At 44.3% G+C, this 21,186-nt stretch overlaps 1 protein-coding gene and 1 non-coding gene across 4 annotated transcripts; both read right to left on the reverse strand.

The window, feature by feature from the left end:
* Nucleotides 1–687: 687 nt before the first annotated feature.
* Nucleotides 688–8,279, reverse strand: EIF5 (eukaryotic translation initiation factor 5). 3 transcript variants are annotated; one of them, XM_071426385.1, is made up of 12 exons: nucleotides 8,136–8,279; nucleotides 7,776–7,968; nucleotides 5,478–5,757; nucleotides 5,152–5,233; nucleotides 4,773–4,945; nucleotides 4,356–4,467; nucleotides 3,539–3,678; nucleotides 2,875–3,033; nucleotides 2,512–2,673; nucleotides 2,093–2,257; nucleotides 1,738–1,872; nucleotides 688–1,086 (listed from the first exon to the last, which is right to left on the reverse strand). In XM_071426385.1, exons 3-12 carry the CDS (start codon nucleotides 5,547–5,549, stop codon nucleotides 994–996), a joined length of 1,293 nt encoding a protein of 430 aa, XP_071282486.1. In that variant the 5' UTR covers nucleotides 5,550–5,757; nucleotides 7,776–7,968; nucleotides 8,136–8,279; the 3' UTR covers nucleotides 688–993. The 3 variants fall into 3 exon arrangements, with proteins under 3 accessions (XP_071282486.1, XP_071282487.1, XP_071282488.1); XM_071426386.1 differs by lacking the exon at nucleotides 8,136–8,279 and having other exon boundaries at nucleotides 7,776–8,129; XM_071426387.1 differs by lacking the exons at nucleotides 7,776–7,968; nucleotides 8,136–8,279 and adding an exon at nucleotides 6,280–6,430.
* LOC139590748 (small nucleolar RNA SNORA28) lies at nucleotides 3,880–4,003 on the reverse strand. Its single transcript, XR_011679427.1, has one exon. It is a non-coding gene; the product is annotated as a small nucleolar RNA SNORA28 (small nucleolar RNA).
* Nucleotides 8,280–21,186: the final 12,907 nt, after the last annotated feature.

A 21,186-nucleotide genomic window follows, 5' to 3' on the forward strand; every position in this document is an offset into this window, starting at 1 on the left:
AACAAAACCCCCATCCTTATTAACTCGTGCCTGGCCAAAACCTGTCACACACCATGTCATACCAGGTTTCTGATTTTGATGGACCAGGTTTAGTTTTATCCTACTTCTAAAGGAATCTGATTCCTCAACATTGGTATTTAAGACACTCACTTCCAGAGATAAGCACGTGAATTTGGGTCCCTCTGCACTCAGGGTGGTAGATCTCCTCCTCTGCCCCTTCCCTCCCCAAATGAGGCTGGAGCTGGACACTGCTTGGCCTGTGCACAGCTGAACCCACAGCAACGCCAGGTCCACAGGGGCAGCCCACACCAACCACAGCAGTACCAGCTCCTGCTGCTTTAATCCTGGATTTGGAGCTCTTGAAAACCACAGGAAAGGAAAAAACCCAAGCCAAAACCCAACTCATGTATGATTACAACTAAAGTTTGTTTAAAAAAACCAAGCCTCCAAAGATCAGAATACAGACACAGCTGTCTTGCTTTAAGAACCTGGCAGCTGCACATTGTTGATTATCCAACACCTGCTTCTCGCCCAGGTTTCAAATCTCCGCTGTTAAGTGGAGTCTAGGGTTAAGGTGGTTTTTTTTTGTGTCATTAAAGAGATTGTCACTGTGTGATCAGCTTCACAAATTTCATTGAGATGTGTCAATACTTACTTGAAATAGCAATAAGGGGGTTGAATCACAAATGAAGATTGACCAAAACCAAATCCTTTATTTCCACAACTGTATAAATGTGCTCCAAGTATGTGTCCAACACAAGTTAGAAAAACAAAATAGAACATGCCAGTTGCAAACTAGATCAGTTCACCGACGTGCCGACTCCTTGTATTAGGCTTAGTTACACAAGACCAGTCACAGTAAAAAGATACATTTTAGAGTACAAAGTAGCAGGATGTTAAGCCATTTCAGCTTGTGCACATACAAGTCACACTTCTGGCAGAAAACGCAGAGAAGTTTGCATTATATTATGCTGGAAGCTATGTTGCATCACTTTAAATGGCATCGATATCGATATCATCATCTTTATTGTTTGCAGGCTTCACAGTTTCAACTTTAGGTACACTGGCAGTTGTGGAGTACACCACCTGTGGAGACAAGACACTTCTGTTAATTACAGCACCTACTACTATTAAGCACTGGAGTAATTCCAGCACCCGAGCACCCAACCACCCTCCTGACCATGGCCATGAACCCCTGCTTTGTAAGGCAGAGCTGTGCATTTATATCTGGAAGAAGCAGCATGTCCTACTCAGGAGCAGAGTAATACAATGCTGGGAGGAGAACAACCAACCAATCCCTGTGTAAAAACACTTCCAGCCACAGCCAGCTGGAGTGTAACCAACAGATTTTACCTAGGCCTAAACTGTGAGGAAGACTGTGGTCAGTTATTCTTCCATCAGCTTATCTAAAAACACATCCCCACTAACTCATCTACAACATGAGACACAATGCTTGGTACCTCCTGTCAACCTTGCACTACATGAGCTGCTACTCTCACTGTAGAATGGTAAAATCTTGGGCTACACCCAGGTGCAACTGCATTACAGTGATCTGATGGAGACATCTGACAACAACTAACAACACTTAAAGCATTGTAAATGGAGTGTTCCTCCTGTTCCTGCACAGTAGTACCCCAAGTAATCCATTTCAGAGTGCACCAGGACAAGGTTACAAGACTTAGGCACGCAGGAACAGTGCAGCCTTGGAGCTGCTGACAGTAAAGGAGCCTTTCCTACCTCTATGTTTTCATCTTCATCCTCTTCTTCATTACCGGAAGATTCTTCTTCAGCTTCCTTTAGCCATTTAATAAATGGTTCTGCTTTGACACGGATTTCTTTGGCAAGCTCCTTTGAAACATATTTCTTTGAGGCCTGAAAGACAGATACTTTGTGTGAACACTGAAGGAGTTTACACCAGACTGTATCCAAACACTGCCTAAACTGGAACTCTAATTTCACCCACTGCCTTCCACAGCCCATTTTTGTGAAGGAGGCTTCTTGCTGCACAAGCTACAGCAGAATGGGGAAGCCAGATGCAATAGGCTGCCTTCAGGTGTTTAACTGCTGCAGTACATTACAAACTGCCCTTTACCTTTTCTGCCCAGCCAAGGATGACTTCTTCTTCCAGAAGATCTGCATCATACATTTCCTTCAAAATATGTGGTATTTTTGAAATAAGCTGAGACTGATGCATAGCTACCACACACTCGAAGCCATGGAGAAGGTACCTCTGAGCTTTCTTGTTGTTGTGGCAGAACTAGAATTGTGATAAAAGCAAAAGTGATTGAATGAGCTTTTTTACCCTCTCTCCAGACTGAAGAGAGAGCAGAAGCAGCTTTATGAGATTGCAAAGTTTACAATAATTCATACTATCCCTTCCCAGCAGCTCCCCCTAGCTAAGGGGAAGTTTAAAAATAAAACACTACAAAAAGTCCTTCCCCACAGTACCAAGCCAACTGCTACAAAAAACTCTGAACAGCTGTCACCATGAGTGTAGAAGAGATGGCTTACACGAAGGAAGTGACGTCTGTATTTCCTGATTTGTTCACGAATCTTTTCATCAAAAAGGACTTCAGTGAGAACAAGTGGGCCCATGGCCTTTACATCCAGTCTCTCTGCTTCTGCTACAATGTCTTTGTCAGAAGTATCGATGACACCTTCTTCCTTCTTTTTCTAGAGGGAAACGGGTACAGAGAGAAACTTTTTAATGCCACTTGAGGTCTGCTTTAAGGCTCCTTGCAATCCTCCCTTCCCACTGCTGACAGAGCCAGTACTTTGCAAAAGCTTGAGCAAGTTGCTTTTAGTTTCCTTACAAACATTGTGTACAATTCCAGCTGAGTGATTACATCAAGCCAACAACCAGAGGATAGTTACCTTTACAAAATCAAATAGTAAGTTGACTCTCTCTTCTATAGTTCTTTCCAGATCTTCACTAAGTGTGAGGTTCTTCGCATGGTCACTGATTTCATCCATTCTACGCCTCTGGGCTTCTTCTGTTGTGTCCTCACCCCAGTCATCATCATCCTCCTCCTCCTACAACACAAAACCAAAACAAGAGATCCACACAACATTACTGCAGGCTTAGTATTACGTGAGGATAGAAATGATATGGACTCAATCGCATCATAACACTGAAGAAATGTTTATAGTACAATTTGCAAGTCAAAGATCATGGAGAAAGTGCAAAAATAGGAACTAAGTAATGGAAGCTAAAGCTAATTCTGTAGTCATCTGTAGGGCTAACTGAACTGCAATTCAACCATTCTACCCAGTACACAGGAGACAATCCAGGTTCCTGAAAAGCACAGATAAAGGACAGGGAGCTTTCACTTAGCAAGGAGCACAAATGCTGGTACTGATGAGCTGATAAAGCTGCTATAGAGGAAAATCAGGGACCCTTCTATTCCAGCACTAAGTTCTGGATACAGTAAGACTTTCAGGTGCAATGTTGACCAGCAAGGAATGCCATTGACTTCAGAGGTTTAAATCTGAGCAACACACCACACACCCTTATTTCCCCACTTTCCCTTCTACTTACCACAACCTGTGGAGGAGTAATCTCCTCTGGTGGTGGGGGTGGAAGTGTCTCATTGCTGGACACAGAACCATTCTCTTTGTCCTTGCCTTTTCTGTTCTTCTTCTCCTTTTCTTTCTTTCCTGTACCAGTGTCACCACTTTCTGCAAGTGAATTTTAATGTTTTGTTCTATGAACTAGAGCAAACTATAAAGTCCCTGCACCTCTGCCAAATCCCCAATTGGGTTTGGATGCTTTCATTAGCTGCAACTTATGGGTAGTACCCATCCCCAAACACACTCAGGGAAGATGTACATTTGGTGGGGAAACCCCCAGCTGCAGTCAATGTCTTGCTTGTCACCAAAATTGTCCAAGTCTATATAACAGGTGACCTCACAAAGCAGAGACCCCTGGAATAGGTTAGACTTTTCTATTCTAGCAAGCTTAAATTGCAGCAGGCAACTAGATGCTTACTACAGAGTGTTGCTTGCACAGATTACAGTTTGTGTTTACTACAGTTTTTACTTCCTACTCTCACATTTCATGCTGACCTAAAGGAACAACTGCCATGAGCTACTCTAACTACCTTCCTTCCTTTTAAGTTTTGTCCTGCAGAGGCAAATTCCAGCTTTTAACAAATAGCTCTACTTGGGAAGGACACATTGTAAGGAGAAAAGACATTACCAGCACAGCTCCTTAATCCTGATCCCCAAACACACTCTAGGAGTATGCTGGTGCCTCTTCACATTTCAATTAGATGTGAGCTATTTATTTTCCTACTTCCAGAACACCACTAATACAGAAGTTCTCTTTATCCCCAGAAGTAAGGAAAGGCACTTACCAGGTGGGTTTTTGAGAATGAACGTGCAGAGTTTATGGTTTGTGTCAAGCATGCCTCGATAGCCACAGGCTTTGCAAGAGTTACCTATAGTTTGTTTCTTAGGATTGACATGCTGCAAAGAGAACAACCATAAGTTAATTTACTACTTAGAGAACAACTGCATTAAAGCCCAATGTTCACGTTTTAAGCCAGAGGTTTAAATACTTTGTATCACCTTCTAAAGACAAAGTTTAGAAGTAGGAATTTATCCCACAAGTTATGAACTGTTAAGAGATGTAAAACCTTCCCAAAGGGTGCAAGAACGTGTACTTGATTTTCTGTTCATAGATACTGAAGTCTTTTAACTTTGCACCACTTTCACAAATGTCTAACACAGTGTTTCCATAGTGTTACTCTTAATGCAGACAGAGCACTCACCAGATCAGTTTCAGGATTCTCACACTCAGGACAGAGAACAAATTTTTTAATGAATCCATCCAACATGTCTTGCAGCTTATTCGCCTCATGAGATCCATTGACAATGTAACGGTCATTCTTAACATCAAACTGGGTCTGTGCTCCCAGCTCACAACCAAAAAATTTGGTAGGATCTGTAAAGTAAGAATTATAGTCACTACCACATTCATATCTTTGTTGTGATTCTTAAATTTCTGTCCATTATTTAATCCTGAGATAATCACAGTTTTTCCTTACAAATCTTTAAAGAGCAGTATTAATGCTTTACTAGCCAATCAACACTACCACTTCAAACAGAAAAGCATTACAAAATACTGTGTCATTCCACAACGCTACTTACACGTTGGAGGCCGATTAAGCGCCTTTGCAACGTCAACCATGTTGACTATAACCGTCTTTATTCCATTTCCTTTGCCCTCCACCTAAAGAAAACAAATAATATTTTAAGGTTAAATGCTTGCAACAGCCAAACCCAGTGTGCATTTCCCACTTAACTACAGCAGAATTCTGCTCAGAAGTGCATCTCCTTCTAAGACCTAATGTGCACTTAGTGTGGACTGAAGGAGCAGACCCCCTCCCTGCTCTGAGTGGCCAAGCATCACCATGACCTCTCTTTCCCCTCCTGGGAGAACACTCCCTGCTCCCAGCTGCTGCTTAGGAAGTTACCTTGGCAATCAGACGGGGCATTTTGTAGCGATAGAACTGATCTGAAACACTGCGGTTGACGTTGACAGACATTTTGCCTTATTAGTAGCTTTATCAATAAGATGAAGAGATCTTTGATTGCAGTTTTTTGGTATCTTCTGTCTGGAGAAGACGGGATGACATAAACGACTGCAAGAGTTCTCGGTCTCTGACATGAAAAAATTTTCGCCACCGAGGCTGTAAGGTTCTTGCTTGTACGCTATGTTTCCCCAATACAGGTACCAGTGGCTGCGCAACAGCTCTGCAAGCGTTAACACACAAAAAAATGGAAGTTTAGCTCAATGTACATCAATCCACTCTTGCTACAAAGCTATATAAGGGATGAAATCTAGGCTGAGAAAAAGGGAAAAGTACATTTGTTATGCTATGGCTTTCTTCAACCTATGGAACTGAAATCCATCCCTGGCTTGTACTGCTAAGAACTTGAACTGCACCAAAGCTTTCCACCCTCTCTTACCACCCTAAAACCACTGAACACCCTACAACTAGTTTTTAAACAGTTGGCTCCAGCAGTAGTTCTGGGATCACTAAGGAAGGGCACACTCCTCGATTTATCATGCAGACCAGTGACTTGCATCATAAGGGTCACATGGTATGGTTGCAGGCTGAAGGGCACAGGAAATCAGGAGAAAGATTTGGAAATCCATTTCAAATTCCACATCATAGCATCAACCTGTCACAAACCAAAGTCTGCCAAAATGTTGTGAAATATAAGACAAAGTAGCAGCAATCTGTAGCCCAACATAGCTTCTACATGGCTTACCAGTTTTTGAATCGGAGTGGAAAAGAGTTGAAAATTATGTAATTCTCCCTCTCAATTATGGATTCTCATAGCAGCTTCTGTTGAGTTCTGACTTAACAATAAGCCTGAGAAAGTCTGACAGAAGTTGCTTCACTGTAGAAAGCCTAGCAATGCAGAGGTACAGAGCAGTGCGGCAGCTTTTCCAGTTGATTTTTTTCTTGCGGGAAAGGGAGGAGGGGGAGGAAGGGGAAGGAGGATGAATCCTATTATTAAAGTTACCTTGAGTAGTATTTACATATTTAAATTAACACGTGCCTCTATAATCAGATCTAGGAGTACTTAAGCCACAATTGGTTGACTACACAGGCAACCCTGACTACACAGAGCGTGGCTATTCTGACACGTCATCATGTTGTTATCGTTAATGACAGAAGCGTTGACACATTAAAAAAGCCTTCTAAGTATTTATGTGGAAGAGCATGCCTACGGTGCAACACGATCCGAGCTCCTCTGGTCAGGTTTACAACTTCTTTACATAATAAGAACATAGATCTCTACGTGCCTTGTGTTCTACATTAACCCTGATACAATTTTACCCTTCCTCAGCAAAACTACACCGCGAACTCCGTTTAAAACACACAACCTCCTTCCCCAGGATGTCTAAAAAGAACCACCGCGTAACCTGACCACGTGTTTGCAGAAACGCTGAGGAGGCAGCTCTCTCGGCGACCGAGTTCCCAGAAGGAGCGTACCGCTTTTCCCTCCTTCCAGAGTGCAGCACTTAGTCTGCTGCAGGCTGAAGCTCCCTCTCCTGGTCCCTACGACACCTCATCCCAAGCACCACCCCCCCATATGCCGTACACGGAGGAAAGAGCGGGAAGGCACACCGACTCCCTGCCGCACAGCGCCGCGTCCCCGCCCCGCTCGCGGTGACTCAGAAATGCAGCAATTAAAGCACTGAGTCAGCGCCGGGAGCCACGGGGGAGTCACCGCCGGCCGCGCATGCGCCACGCCGCGTTCGGGGGAGCTCCGCCGCCCCCCCCCAGCCCGGGCCGCCCCCCAGCGTCCCCCGGGGCCGCCCCTCGGGAGCGCGGCCGAGCGCCCCCCCCCCCGCGGCCGGTGGGAACTGCGCCACCGCCCCCCCCCCCCCCGGCACAGCGCGGGAGGCGCGGCCCCGCCGCCGCCATCTTGTCTCGTCGCATGGCGGCGGCGAAATGAATATAAGTAAATAATTAAAAAATAAAAGGAAAGACTCGGCCCCCCAAAGAACAAACAACAGCCTCGCAGCTGAAGGTCCGCTGCTTTTAGAGTTGAATTTTGCTGGGCGTTTTTATGTTGTTTGTTCCCCCGCCCCGCATTGCTTCTCTTTCCCCCTCCCGTCAGTCCCGGACGCTTCGTTACACAAAACCTCCGCAAATATCCACCGTTCACCGACCGCCTGAGGCCCCAGCCCAGCGCAAACCGCCCGCCCGCCCGTCCCCCCGCCTCCAACGCCCTAGCCCACTATTAGCACTTACCGTTTTCGTCCAATAAAGACATAAACCCAACGCTGCTCGCCCCGGGCTGCGACGAAGCCGATTGTGAGAGGAGAACAGGGCCGAGGGGGCGCTTATATCCAGACGGAGAGGGAGGCGGAGGCGGACGCCGCAGCCTCCGGGTCCCGGCGTCCTGGGGCGGGCGGTATCACCAGGGAGAGCGGTGCCGGGATATCTGCGGGCAAGACACAATCAGGAGCATCGTTAGCGGCGGCACCTGTGAGGGAGAGGGAAGAGGAAGGGGAAGAAGAGGGAAGGGGGGAGGGAGAGGCGGCGAGAGGCGCGCAGCTGAGGCAGGAGGGGCCGGCGGACGGGACCCGGCAATGGCTGCCCCGTACTCACCTCTAGAATGTTCTCGCTCCGACTGAACAACGCCAGAGCTGGGATCAATCAGCCAGCGGTGCGCCCCGCCCCCCGCCATCGCCATTGGCTCGTCGCTCGCCCCGCAGCGAAGCTATTGGCTAAAACCTCGCCGCTCCCCTCATCTATTGGTCAAAGTTGCTATCAATCAAGGCTTCACCTCCCTCCCCCGTGCCCTCCCCCCGCCAGTGCCCCAAAGGACATCGCGTCTACAGCGACCGAGTCTCGCGAGAGAGCGCGGGGCGGGGGGGGCCGAGGCCGGGCCGGTGCGGCGGGGCTGGCGATGAGGGGCCGGCGGGGGCTGAGGGGGCTCCCAGCTTCCCCCGGCCCTTCCGTCCCGCCCGGTGTACCCAGACTCTGCCCCGAGAGAGGCGAGCTACTCCCTGGAGGGCAGTGACCCAGTGTTTGACATCTCAGCAACTATGTTACAAGTAATAATACAAAGAATTTAAAGCAATTAAGTTGCTGAATAAGTTGTGTTTTTCCTGCACAGCCGGCTTTTGGGGTGTGGGGAAAAGAGCCTGTTATTTAACTCCGGTGTCATAAAGGCTCGGCGTCGGGTGGCTCTGGGTGCCCGGGCTGCCTTACAAAGGATGACACAAGTGTCATATGCAAGTGCTCTGTTCTTAGTGGAAAATGTTGCCAGCCCTATGGAGCTGAATTGGGACCCTGAATGAAATGCATATCTCGATTTATTTTCACGTACAAAGCAGAAAACTTGCAACCTTTCTTCCCTGTGTCTTGTTCTTTCCCATCTTCTTCCATCTACACTCCTCCAGTATCACAGGAGTTATATATTTTGGGTATTTTAGAGTGTCAATAATGTTCAAGTGGCAAAGAATTTTTTCCTGATTTTGTGAATTGAGTGGGCAACCAGCTCTGTTACCCCTATAAACACTCCCCAGCAGAGCAATGCTCCTCAGTTCCTGTCACTGCCTTACTGAGTAATGTTGTAAAGCATCTTGATAGCTCTGTGGGAGTATAGAGGAAAAGAGAGGGAGCGACAATAAAACTAGTAGTGACATTAAATGATGTTATATACTCTAAATCTCTTCTTGCCTAAAGTTAGTTTTTATGTGTAGTTTTCCTGCCTGACTTTGATATCACATTGGTGTGGTCAAAGGAGATATCCCTCCTGTTGAACCTTGAAGTACATGTTGAACATTTTCAGTCTGATATGCAGAAGAACTGCACTCAGAAAGGTGGCTGATAAATGATGTTTTCTTAGAAGTCAGGAAAGCAGGACTACTGCCACTTCCAGTAGCACACAGTGACAATAAAAAAGCTTGTTTCCTCAGCTGGAGCAACCAGAGAAAAATATGCACATCTTGGTGCTTTCCATCAAAACCCTCATTGTGGCAGCTGCCCTTGCTGCATGTCTCCTTTCAGTATGTGGAATAGCTGGTTGTTCTGTCCAGGACACTGTCCTGTAAAGCATCATGGAATGGTTTGGGTTGGAAGGGACCTTAAACATCATCTAGTTCTAACCCTTCACCATGGGCAAGGACACCTTCCACCAGATTGTCCACATCCAACCTGGCCTTAGACACTTCCAGGGATGGAGGGTCCATCATGTAAGTTTGTCTTGGACTTCACTATCAGCATTTGAAAAAGGTAAAAATTCAGGATATGTTAAATGTCTCCTTGAGAAATGCATGGCAACACTTTCTGAAATGAGAGAGTGTGTTAGGGCAAAATAAGGAAGCATCTCCAAGGTATGTGAGGCTTGGCAGCTACCACAAGGGGAAAAAAGTCATAATAAAGTGTGAGGCAAGAAAAGCACAGCAGAAAATCCTTTGCTGTAAAACTATGTGGCACATATAACTTGCTAAATGCCTCCTGTCTGTGCCTTTAGCTCAGTGTTACAACACCTAGGGGGTTAATAAATTACAGGTGTTAAAGTATACTGTTGCCAACACCACTTAGTGAGCTGCTGGGAAAGAAACCCTGGATTTGGTAGTATTTGACATGAATAACTCTGAACCCTTACCCTTAATAGCAATTAAAGAAAGATAGTTTTAAAATATAGCATATAAATTGACAAAAGTTAAAGAGGTGCCTTTTAAGATGGTGTTTGTTCTGCAAAAAGCAGTTCTCATCCAGGTGAAGTCACATGACATTCTCCCAAATGATGCAAATCAGACTAAAATTGTAGATTATTGACTTCATGGTGCCTAGTTGTTGATTTTTTTCCTCAGTAGAAAATTCATTAACATTAAATGTTGGATTCCAAATATTTTTTTACCAAATCTTAATATTTACAGTTTGTTCATTTTAATATTTTATGGTATGGACAAGACAGAAAAATATTTTTATTTCTCCCACTTTAAAATGTCACAGTTTCATGAATCCTGAAGTTCATAGTTCACATTGCTTGTGTGACCTTCAAAATACAGACTGCTTGTGTACTTTGCATTTTATTGACAGAAACTATGCAGGTTTTATACGTAATTTTGTAGATATGACATTTTAAACTACATTAGTAAGTCAGGTTTTGCAAATGGTTTTATGTCTAAGAATAAGAAATTTTCCACAGTTGAATTTAGGGTGCATTTCCTTATCACAGAAATGTATTATTGTTGCTGAGTTCAGCCTTGAACAAACCGAGTTTGTTCCATGTTGCCTTAGCTGGTTTTTATTAGAAATAACCAAGAGTCAATGACTGTGACAATGCAGCAAAATCAAAACTCGATTGAAATTCTTAACATATTTACCATCTTCAAAATTAGGTTTGCTCTCTGAACAGTTACAATGTGTTCTTTTAATCCCCGATTGGCAGCTTGATGTCCTTCTGTGGTTTATTCAGCGGGTTTGTCCTCTCTCAGTGGTGCGGCTGGCTGCAAACATAACCCTAATTCAGGGCCCTCCTGGTGACCTTGGCCTTGAAGGATGTTTTGTTTCTGCTGTGTTTTCTCCCAGTGGCTGGGTCAGAGCTCTTATTTCCTCCAGTGCAGGCAGGAACATCAGCACCTGAGTAAGGGATTCCTCCTCCTTGTGCCATCCTCACGGCTTTGGCTGTAATTTCAGGAGATGGGAGGAAGGCCAGGCTTATCTGTAGTTACGTGGAATAGCAATAGCTTTTCTTCCTCCTATCTTGGCAATGTGTAAAGAAAGTTTAATTATTTACATATCAGGTTGGAATAGGTAACCTTTAGGGAAGGTGGGTCCGAAATCCATGGGGATTGACACTAGGCATTGATCAGTCACAAGGGCAGAGGTGAATTCTGGTTTTACTGTTCAGGAGCTCTAGAGTCATTTCTGTCCAGCACCTCACTGGCTGTCTTGGGGAGGTTCAGTTTGTGAAATGCTTTTCTTTCCATGCTCTGGAGCACCATCATTCCTGTTGGCTATTATTAGTAGCTCAGGAATTAGTAAACAGAGAAAAACAGGAGAGCACGAATGTGATGTTAGACACACATATAGCCATCATTTATGGTAGTTACTTCTGTTCCTTCAATAACTATGCAGAAATGCTAAAATCTCCCAGCTAGTGTTTGGGTCTGAGTGCTCTGAAAGGGCTCAGTGTCAGCTGACAGCATGGGCTCTGCCCCAGATCTGGTCCTGTCACCAGTGAGGTTCCCTGTACCCTCCCTCTTTCTTTTCCAGTGTATGTCTGCCTATACAAGGGAGTCACCACAGCAAGGAGAGGCAGACAGCCTCTCTGCAGAATACAAACCAGTGTTTGATAGCAGTGAAGTCCCTGCCTTGGAAATCTATCTTTTCTCTGTGTGCCCCAGCAGTCAGTGGAAATGCTGGTGATAGGAATCAGGGAAGCCAGGCTTTCTCAGTTTGTCTAGGTAGCAGCTTTGGCTATGGGCCTAACTGGCAACCACTACCATTATCCAGCAGTTGCATGCCTGGGGTTGGCAAATCTGCCTGCTACATTTATATGGTTGCTGAAAGAAGTGGATGTGGAAGATAAGGAGTCCCTGGGAATACAGCTTCCAGCCGAGAACCTGCTGTCAAAGCTACCTGCCTGTTCATAATGCCCTTTAGTAACCATGCATTTGCATTTCCCTGCTTCTTGTCATAGCCAAGCTTCAGACACCAAGATCTGCCTGTGTGTTAAGTTAAATCTCTCTTCCAGTATCGTTTTAGCAATCTGCACTTCTATTTTGTTAAAGGAATTGCTCAGACCCTCTGCAGCTGTCGTGCTTTGCCAACACCTCCAGAGATTAATCCCCTCCATCCTTTTTCTTTGGCTTCTGGTGGTCTGGCAACCAGTACTGTGATTATCACTATAGATTTTTCCAGTAGATTTAAAATTTTAAGTAGTAAAAACAAATCATGAGTACTTAGAGTTACCTTTTGGCTTTCTACTTTTCCTTAGGGAAATGTGGTAGCCCCTGGTATTGAGAGCCTATCTCCAAACCTCCTCCCAGTCTGGGGACACCCTGGAGAACTTGGGTGCTCTCACAGCCCTTCTTTTATGGGCCAAAATGTGACTGCTGATCTTGTTTCTAGGGGTCTGCACTGCTGGGTGCAGCAAGCTTTGCTCATTTCTTCTGCCCATTTGAGCATGGAGGAGTTTCTTTACTGTAGAACAATACAAGGCATTGCTGGGAGAGCTGAGCTTTGGAGGCAGTACTGAGGTCCATGTAGGAATTAAGTTTGTGCTTCTGCTGGCAGAAGAGGAAGAGGATAAGGCATCCCAGATGCTTGGGCTGAAAAGAAAGGAAAAACCAGTTTTGAAGGAAAAGGAAAATTTTATGTTCTCCAAAACAAACCTTTGAAGGTGCTGCTTGGCTGGTGCTGTGCATTTGGAAACTGACAGACACATCACAGAAAATATTTTTTTCTCCTAAATCTGATTTTAAATTCCTAAGAGTTGCCTCTCTTACAACGTTGAAGGTATTTTTCAGGGAACTACAGGTCCTAGAGGATAATGTTGAATTTGTACATCATGGCTGAGAATTTGCTGCTTGTTTGGTATGTTTAACCAGCAGCTTGATTACAGCTGGTGCCAGCTTCTTCATAGAAACACAGGGATTACCTTTTGTAATGAAGCAAATAATACATGACTGCCATGCAGTGCCAAAGGCTTTGAATGCTTTGGTGGTTCGCAGCTCAAATATTTATATTACTAAAATAAATTGTTTGCCAAACTACAAAACAAAGCAGGAGAGTGGTACTTAAATAGGAAAATAGAGGCAAAATCTTTGTCCTATGGTTTGCATATGCCAAGTGTTATGTATGCTTAGGGCATTACACAGGCTAGTAGCAATACTAAAACAGCTAATAACACACATGGTTTCCAAGAGTGCTGTAATAAATTAAGTCTGGTTTTGGCCAGTGGGGATTCTTTGACACCTAATAAAAGCTGACTTGAAGCACTAATAATGTCCCTACCTGTGAATGTCAGTGTGTTAGGAATTATGCAAGGGGTTCAGGAACAGGTAAATGGTGCTGAGGACACAGGCAGGTGCATACTCACACACAAACACACTCACCACCATTGCATAAATCTTGGTTGTTTAAGAAACGAGGCTAAAAATACCCTTGAATATGAATCCAGGTCAAACATGGTGTTGACTAAAAAGTCTAGCATGAATTTATTGACCTAATGTAGACTTCTGTTTTTGAGAATGACCCAGGGGACACTGAAGGGAAAACATTTTTACAAGGATTTTACTGCATTAAGTTGTTTCCAAAATCAGTTTTTCAAAAGTCTTAAGACACAGAGTTGGGCCAGTGGAGTCTCAAAGGAATAATGTAGGGTGAATTTTCCCTTGAAGCTCAAGGGCGTTATTTGAAGAAAAATCTTAGAAATCTTAAGAATCTTAGTGGTTGTTTTTGAACTTTTTACTTGGGATAGTCTTAGGATACAAGCTTTCCTGAAACAGGGCTTTTCATAGAGTTGAAGTGATCTAAAATAAATGCTAATGGTAACATGATTTGTGGCTACCACACTCATTTGGGAAACTGTGGCACCAACAACCGAATTACATTATGTGGTAGCTGTGAACATTTTGACACTGTAATTCTTTCAGAACTTGATTTTAGGATTCCAAAATCATCGTGTGCATGTAAGTGAGATCACATGTATAAAACATTATTTGGCACTTAGTCCAATTTATACTTATTTCACCAGTGTCCTTAAGATGCCTTTTTCTTAAGCCTTAGTTGCACAAGTAATTTCAAGTCCAGTAGCATTTTTGCTTCAGTGCCTGATGTAGACATGCAACATCTGAATAAGCTGCAACTTGTTGCACAGTTCTCCATGGATTTTGTATCTGCTACGTCTTCTTTGCAATAAAGGACACAAAGTAGGACTTCCTCACAACCACTCCAACCTCTAAAAGATGAGATACTCAAAAAATACTCTGGCTGTTTTCCATGTTGTTTGCTGCATCTCACCCACAGTTAGTTTGTAATCATTCTCATGAATGATTTACTGTTCCCTTTCTATCATGTTACTTTTTCATTGTTGCCTCCAACAGACAAATAGCTTTCAAAGGGTTCTTTAGGGCTTAATGTATTGTTTGTCCTAGATATTTGGCATTACTTATTCAGGAATGTGTAATAAATACATAGCTCTTCTCATTTCTGATTGTTTGCACATCTAAAACATATCCTTGTACTAGCCCTTATGAAGAAAATTAACTCTGCCCCAGCTGAAACCAGCAGAGATGTTTGACAGATTAATGCATGACCAGATGATGGATGAGTAGCCTCTCCTAGAAGAAGTTAGGAAGGATGTGTGGGTGCAGGTGGGATCTTGAGGGTCATGTGTAAATACATGTGAGCTCATTCAAGTCTCTGGGCATGCAGCATTTTATACCAGTGGATAATGTGCTGGTTTAACTCAGACTTTACTTCTGAGGCATCTTTCCTGGTGCCACCTTTGTGCACTTACCCCTGATTATGGATATAATGCTTCTGTCTTCAAAGACATATGCTTATAAAAGGTTACTTTTTGTAATTGGATATCCAGTTCTTTTGATTGGTTGAACCTAATGTGTCTAAAGAAAGCCTTTACTTTCCCTGCTTGTTTGTTTTGGTTTTTTTTCCCTGATGCACTGAGACAAGAAGTACTGGTACAAGGGGTTTTGATAGTTTAGTTTATCTGCTCTGACAGTAAGTCTCTGTGTGGGTCTGTGTGCTCTGAAGAATGTTTACTAGTAGACAGTTGCTGAAACTTCTTTTTATTTTATAGATAATGAATTGTGAATCTCAGTGCCACTGCTGCTCCTGCAGAGATTTGCAGTAAACAGCTGAGTCATACAGATGAAGCCTGAAATTTCTTCTCTCACAGCTGTGATGGAGTCCCACTGAGTTCCTTTGCAAAGAGTCCTGAGCTAGTGAGTTCTGCACCCTGAAAACCATTTGGGTGGGCAGGAGGGTGAGCAGCTTGTGCCCTGCACCTCGTGCAGCTCTGTGCTAGCTCTGGTGCTCAGGGGGCATATGCTGGGATGTGTGCAGGCAGATTGCTCACAGCTCACTCACATCCTGAAGCAGCAGGGAATCAGGAAAAGTAGTGGTGGGCTGCCAAGTCTCAGCCTGCTGGCCAGGTTGCTGGAGAGTCAGCACAGACCTGCTATAGAGTAAGCCACTCTGGACTTCTTTTACCCTAGCAGAGGTCTTAAAGGCAGCTCTGTAACTGACTTTGGGTTGTGGCAGATTCACCTGATTTTTGCCGGTTTACCTATTGTGCCACAGACCTGCAAACAGTGTTGTGTTTCCCATTTACTGATTCTAACATATCTCACAATACCTCCTGAAAGGTCTTTGGGAGACATTATGAGTGTTGGGGAGGTCTGTCAGTCCACATCTGTGGACTCTGTACAGGGCTGTTGCACAAAAGACTGTGCAATACATTCTTCCAAAGACCTGCTAATGACAACACACACATGAATCAAAGGAGAGTCAGCAGTCATGGGTTTCCCACAGTGGTCTCTTTCATAACTGATAACTGATGACTGCTTCTCAAGAAGTATATAAAAATGTCAGATAAAACAAATAGTCTTAAGCCTGTACTCAGGACCAGCTAAGCTTCAGCCATTTGCTCCGACCACTTTTGAAAGCTCATGCATTGCTTGCATGGGAGAGCTGTGCCAGAGCTGAGAAAAGCTGTATATGTCTTAACTTGTGTTCTGTGCCTTGTATCTTGCCCATTTCCCACTGGCACTGACTGCATTTAAACCTTTTTAGAGGGCCTGTCATTGTGCTGTCCATGCTGCTAAGGCATGGACGGACAGTATTCTGTTCTTAAATCCTGCTTTGAAAATCTCTTCATAATATGTCCCTAGAAGAAATTTCTGGTTTGTTTATTTTGATTTGTCCTTTGGCTGTGGCTGGATGCCCAGCCATCAGCCAGAATCAAACTGGCTGAGTACCAACACAGGGTAATTTGCAGCTCCTTGTAAGCGACTTCAGTTCATTTTGGCCGTGCCTCTGCAGCATTTCCCAGAGCCAGTCATCTGTGCTTCAGCTGATCGGGGTGCAAGCTGAACTCTGACTTGCCTGGCTGAGCCTGCCAAGAAAAGCATTAGCTAAGCAGAAACAGTGTGTGGCTAGGGGCAAAGGTGAGCATGCATTAAGTATCCACATCTTGATACTAAAAGGATGCAGCTACAATCTAAACAGGGTAAAGGGCACCCGGCAGACAGACAGCCGCCCGGGGTTACCCAGGAGTGCTGGCCACGTTGCTTGCTGAGAAAGGCCTCTTTGTCTCCCTGCATTAAGCCTGCCCATTCTGAGTGAGATGCAAAACAAATGCAAGAAACCAAACTACATGGCCTTGATGACATTCTTCTGTTTCTTGGCATTGGTTTGTTGTGCTTAGAAAGGCCTTGAATGTGTGTATCTCATCCCTGGGCAAAACAGAGATATTTGTGCAGCTGGATTGAAGTTCCCCTCTCCCTTATATACAGTCTGGGGGATGGAGAGGGTGTCTGAATGCTGGGCCACCAGGTGAGAAACAGGATTCATCTGTGTTTAGGAAGGAGTGAGGAGCAAAGGTGGGGAGGAGACCTTTAACCATCACCTACCCCTTTGTCACCAGCTGTTGTCTGCCAGTATTTGTATTGCTTCCCTCTTCCCATTTAGATTACAGTTTGACCAGTGTGACCTGGATTTTCAGACCTTATTTTAAACACAGCTAACACAAGTCTTGCTTTGGTTGAAGCTCTGCTGTGTCCATGAGTATCTCTCAAAGAGACAGGAGAGTGTTTCTTATCAGTTTTAGAGAGATAGTCTTACCAAAGTTCTTGTACTTCACCTGGATATGTGCAGTTCCTTTTTGTTGTGACAAGGCTTTACCACTTTGATAAAGTACTCCTGCCATAGGCTATAGATAACAAGATAAAATAGACTTCGAGTTACAACTGGTTTTCTTTTCAGACTGTCTTTCGTATCTATTTCTGCTCTGACAAAATGGTCAGACTGTGGACCTTGAAGTTGTAAGACTGAATGTGAAAGATACCAGTTCTGTGCTTCCCTGAGCTTTGACAGCCTTCAAAAGTTTGGATGTCCATCTTGACTTCCATAACTACCAAATGCCTGTTTGGCAAAATATTTTTCTTGAATAGCACGTGCCATTTCTGTATGCAGCTTGGCACTGTTTGATGGGGCTGTTTTGCAGGAACAAATAGCTTCCTGCTCCTGCAGTGGGTTCAGATCCAGCCAAGAGACATGTTGGGTGAGATAGCAAAGTCCTATAGCAGTCCTGGCTGCTGTTAGTGAAAGGCAATTCTAGCAAAGTAAATGTTTATTTCTTTTAGCTGCACCCTACTTTAGTGCCTGGTAGTGACAACCTCTGAGCCTGTTGGCATGACAGTAGCTTTGGTCACTTTTGGAAATTTGGGACTGTGCAGGCTCAAAACCTCTGCCTTTTCATGAGAAGGCTGAGATAAGCCCCACATCTGAATTTCCTGTGTCTTACACAGGAAAACTCCCATTTCCCATTAACTAAGGAGCTTTATAAGTTAAACAGCAAGCAGACTCTCTTCTTTCTCTGTACCTCTCATGTTCGTTCCCATTTCAGCTCCCTAAGGCAAAAACTAAATGTCATTTGCAGTTCACTGCTGTGTATTACGTTTATTGCTCCTGTCTTGCTCTCTTTCAGAGCATGAACCCAACCAACCAACTTCTTATCAGTTTGACAGGCTGTGACTGTTGTCCTGGTGACCAGAGTAGTTGCACTATCATCATGTACAGAAGGCAGAGAAAGAGATGCCTCAATGTGTGGGAGTAGCTGTGCCTGCACATGACATGCCAGGAAGTCACTGGGATACGTGAAGATAAGATCCAAGTCTTGGGCTGTGTATGTGAAAGATGAAGCAAAAACAAAACGGAGAAGCCTGAGAAGTTAATAGCTGTGAGAGAAGAAATGGGGCTGTGTGTAGGAGTAGCAAATGCTCTGCTCTTCTCAGCATCTGATCTAAGTGCCCGTAACTCAGTGCAGTTGTATTTCAGAGATACTTGCCCGCCAGCCTGCTGTCTTTTTCTACCCACTCCATTTCCCCCATTTCTTACTTAGGTTTCTGGACATGAGAAAGAAATAATGTTAGTAACACTTATGAGTCACGTTTTCCATCCAGACACACCATGCTTAACCCATTCATACACATGTCCTTGTACAGTGCTGACTCCAGTTCACTAATTACTCACATGAATCAATCAGACTGATTTTTGCAGTGCCCTGTCACAGATTATCTCCTAGGTGACAGAAAGCCCTGCTTTGAGCAGCATATGATCCAAATGGATGCCAAGGAAAAACAGATGGAAAGAGATGGGTAAGGGAGCACAAAGAAATAGTGGGACATCATTACTCAGCACATAGGCAATGGTGTCAGCACACCAGCTGCCTAATGCTTGGGACAGCTTTTGCAGGCTACATGGTGTGTTCTTGTTTTAATGTTGGCTGGTTCATGTAAATGTCATCAGCTTTCGGCCATTGAAGAAAATGTGGGATGGAGTAGCCTAGATAAAACCTAGATGAAACAGATCCTGGCTTGTACAGGCTATATGGTATTTAGAGGATAAGATTTGATTCAGGTCTTATCTTTCACCTACAGGTGAAAGGATTGTAGGAAACCTGGCAGTTTCTGTCCTGAGTAGGAACAGCTTTAAGCTACTGGGGTGAAAGTGGGGCTTGAGTTCCATATGTGGTGCTGTAGCTGTGGTTGCTATGGGGAAGGAGTGTCTGGTTAATCCTCAACCCAGCTAATCTTCCATAGCTAATTGAGAATTGAATACATTTAGTTTACTGTAAAATCTGGGCTTTCTGGACACTCGTTACCAAGCATAACCCTAGAGCCATCAACTGAGTTCTGCACTAGAAGCAAAATCATCTAGAATGAAAGGACATGTGTGATGTTCTGCCTGTCTTGTTTTGCTTGTATATCTATGCCCCCAGCATTGCCCTTGCCTGGGTTTGCTTATCTGTGACCTCCAGAGGCCTTGCAGCAGATAGGATGCTCTGCTAGACCTGCCAAATCTCTGCTCACATCTGTGTATTCCAAACAGCCTGCTTGGGGTGTGTTTCAGTGGCACACATTGCGGGCAGGAGCTGATGCAGCAGATCTGTCTCCTCCAAGGCAAGGCCTCAGGGCAGGCTGTGTTTCAGGGGTGGTCAGCAGGGAGAAGGAATAGGCCTGTGAATAACACTAGTCAGTCCCTGTGCCAGGACTCCTGGTGGGATGTGCCACATCTTCTGGCTGAAGGATCAGAGTTCCGATGACTAACGAGGAGAGGTTTAAATATACTGTAGGATGGACCTTCTGTCATGTTAAATTCATGGTGCTGGCAGGCCATTCTTAATAAATAATTACCCTCTCTGAGAAAGACATGTCTTCATTTCATGCTTGTAAAAAAGGGAAAGGAAAAAGGGCTATTTAAAGAATGAGTCTGATGTGATTTTGAACTTGCTCTCCCAGCAGCTTTTTACTGGAATGACACATGAACATTCCCATGAGGAAAAGTAGAGTGAGGGGAACATTATTTTGGTGAGAGGAGGAGACAACTGGTGTTTTCTGTTTAGCAGGAATAGAGGAGTTGCATTTCTCACCTCTGCAACACCTTCAGCTTCTGGGGTGGCTCTGTGATCTTCAGAGACATCATTCACAGTGCTGGTGGGACACAGAGCAGGTCTGCACCAGCTCTCCTGTTACAGCACAGCTGATAACCCAGCTCCCATTGCACCTTTCCTTCTGCTTTTTGTTGGCCTGTGACTATTGTCCTGCACTCATTGGTACTTCTTCTGTTACCAAGATCAGACTGTTTTCCTTTGGGCTACTCATAACTTTCATGGGTGTTTTGAATACTGAAATGTCTAAGATACTCATGAAAGTCTTGTGTACCTTGAGCTAGTAAAACACGATTATGTAGCCCTTCCTTTGTAACATGAGTTCTTCCTCTTAAGGGAAGCCAGCTAAATGAAGAAGAAGCTATTGTTTGTTTTTGTTACAAAGGGCTCTTGAGCTAAATGGGACCCTGGCACCAACCACCAACTGCGTAATTTCAGGAGTGTGACTGAAATGTCTGGAAATCTGGTTTTGCTGCTAATGAGTGCAGTGAATAATTGCTGCTTTCAGTTCTTTTTCAAGGCAAGATAATAAGACAGAGAATGCATGTGTCAGTGACTGATTAAGTATATGTGGATTAACTGATTCCCCCCAAAATATGGTTAGAGAAAATTCAGTGCAACATCACATGTGAGCTATTGCAGGTTATAGGCAGCTGAAGTCATCTGTATGTGAGTATTATATGAGGGATGGAACAAAAATTGGGAAAATTTGGGGTGTAAGAAGCTGTCATCATAATGTTTGCCCTAAACCAGTGATTTTCCTGGGAGAAACATGTGGCATATCAATGTTAGTTGATGGGGTAGTGAAGCATGGCTAAGCCTCCAGCCAGCTTGTATCACCCAGGCCATCCCATCTTTCAGAATATGCCCCATGTTCTTAAAACACCCCTGAGCATCCCTGAGTGTCATTATTCCTCTCTATGTCTTAGACTCAGAGTTGAGTTCCCATACTATGCCATGTGTAACAGGCCTGTCCTTTCCCTGTTCATTTGAGCTGCTTCTCTT

Source organism: Agelaius tricolor, unplaced genomic scaffold (genome assembly GCF_023055355.1).
Source record: "Agelaius tricolor isolate 1412-34295 unplaced genomic scaffold, bAgeTri1.0.p SCAF_5, whole genome shotgun sequence".
Classification (NCBI taxonomy): Eukaryota; Metazoa; Chordata; class Aves; order Passeriformes; family Icteridae; genus Agelaius; species Agelaius tricolor.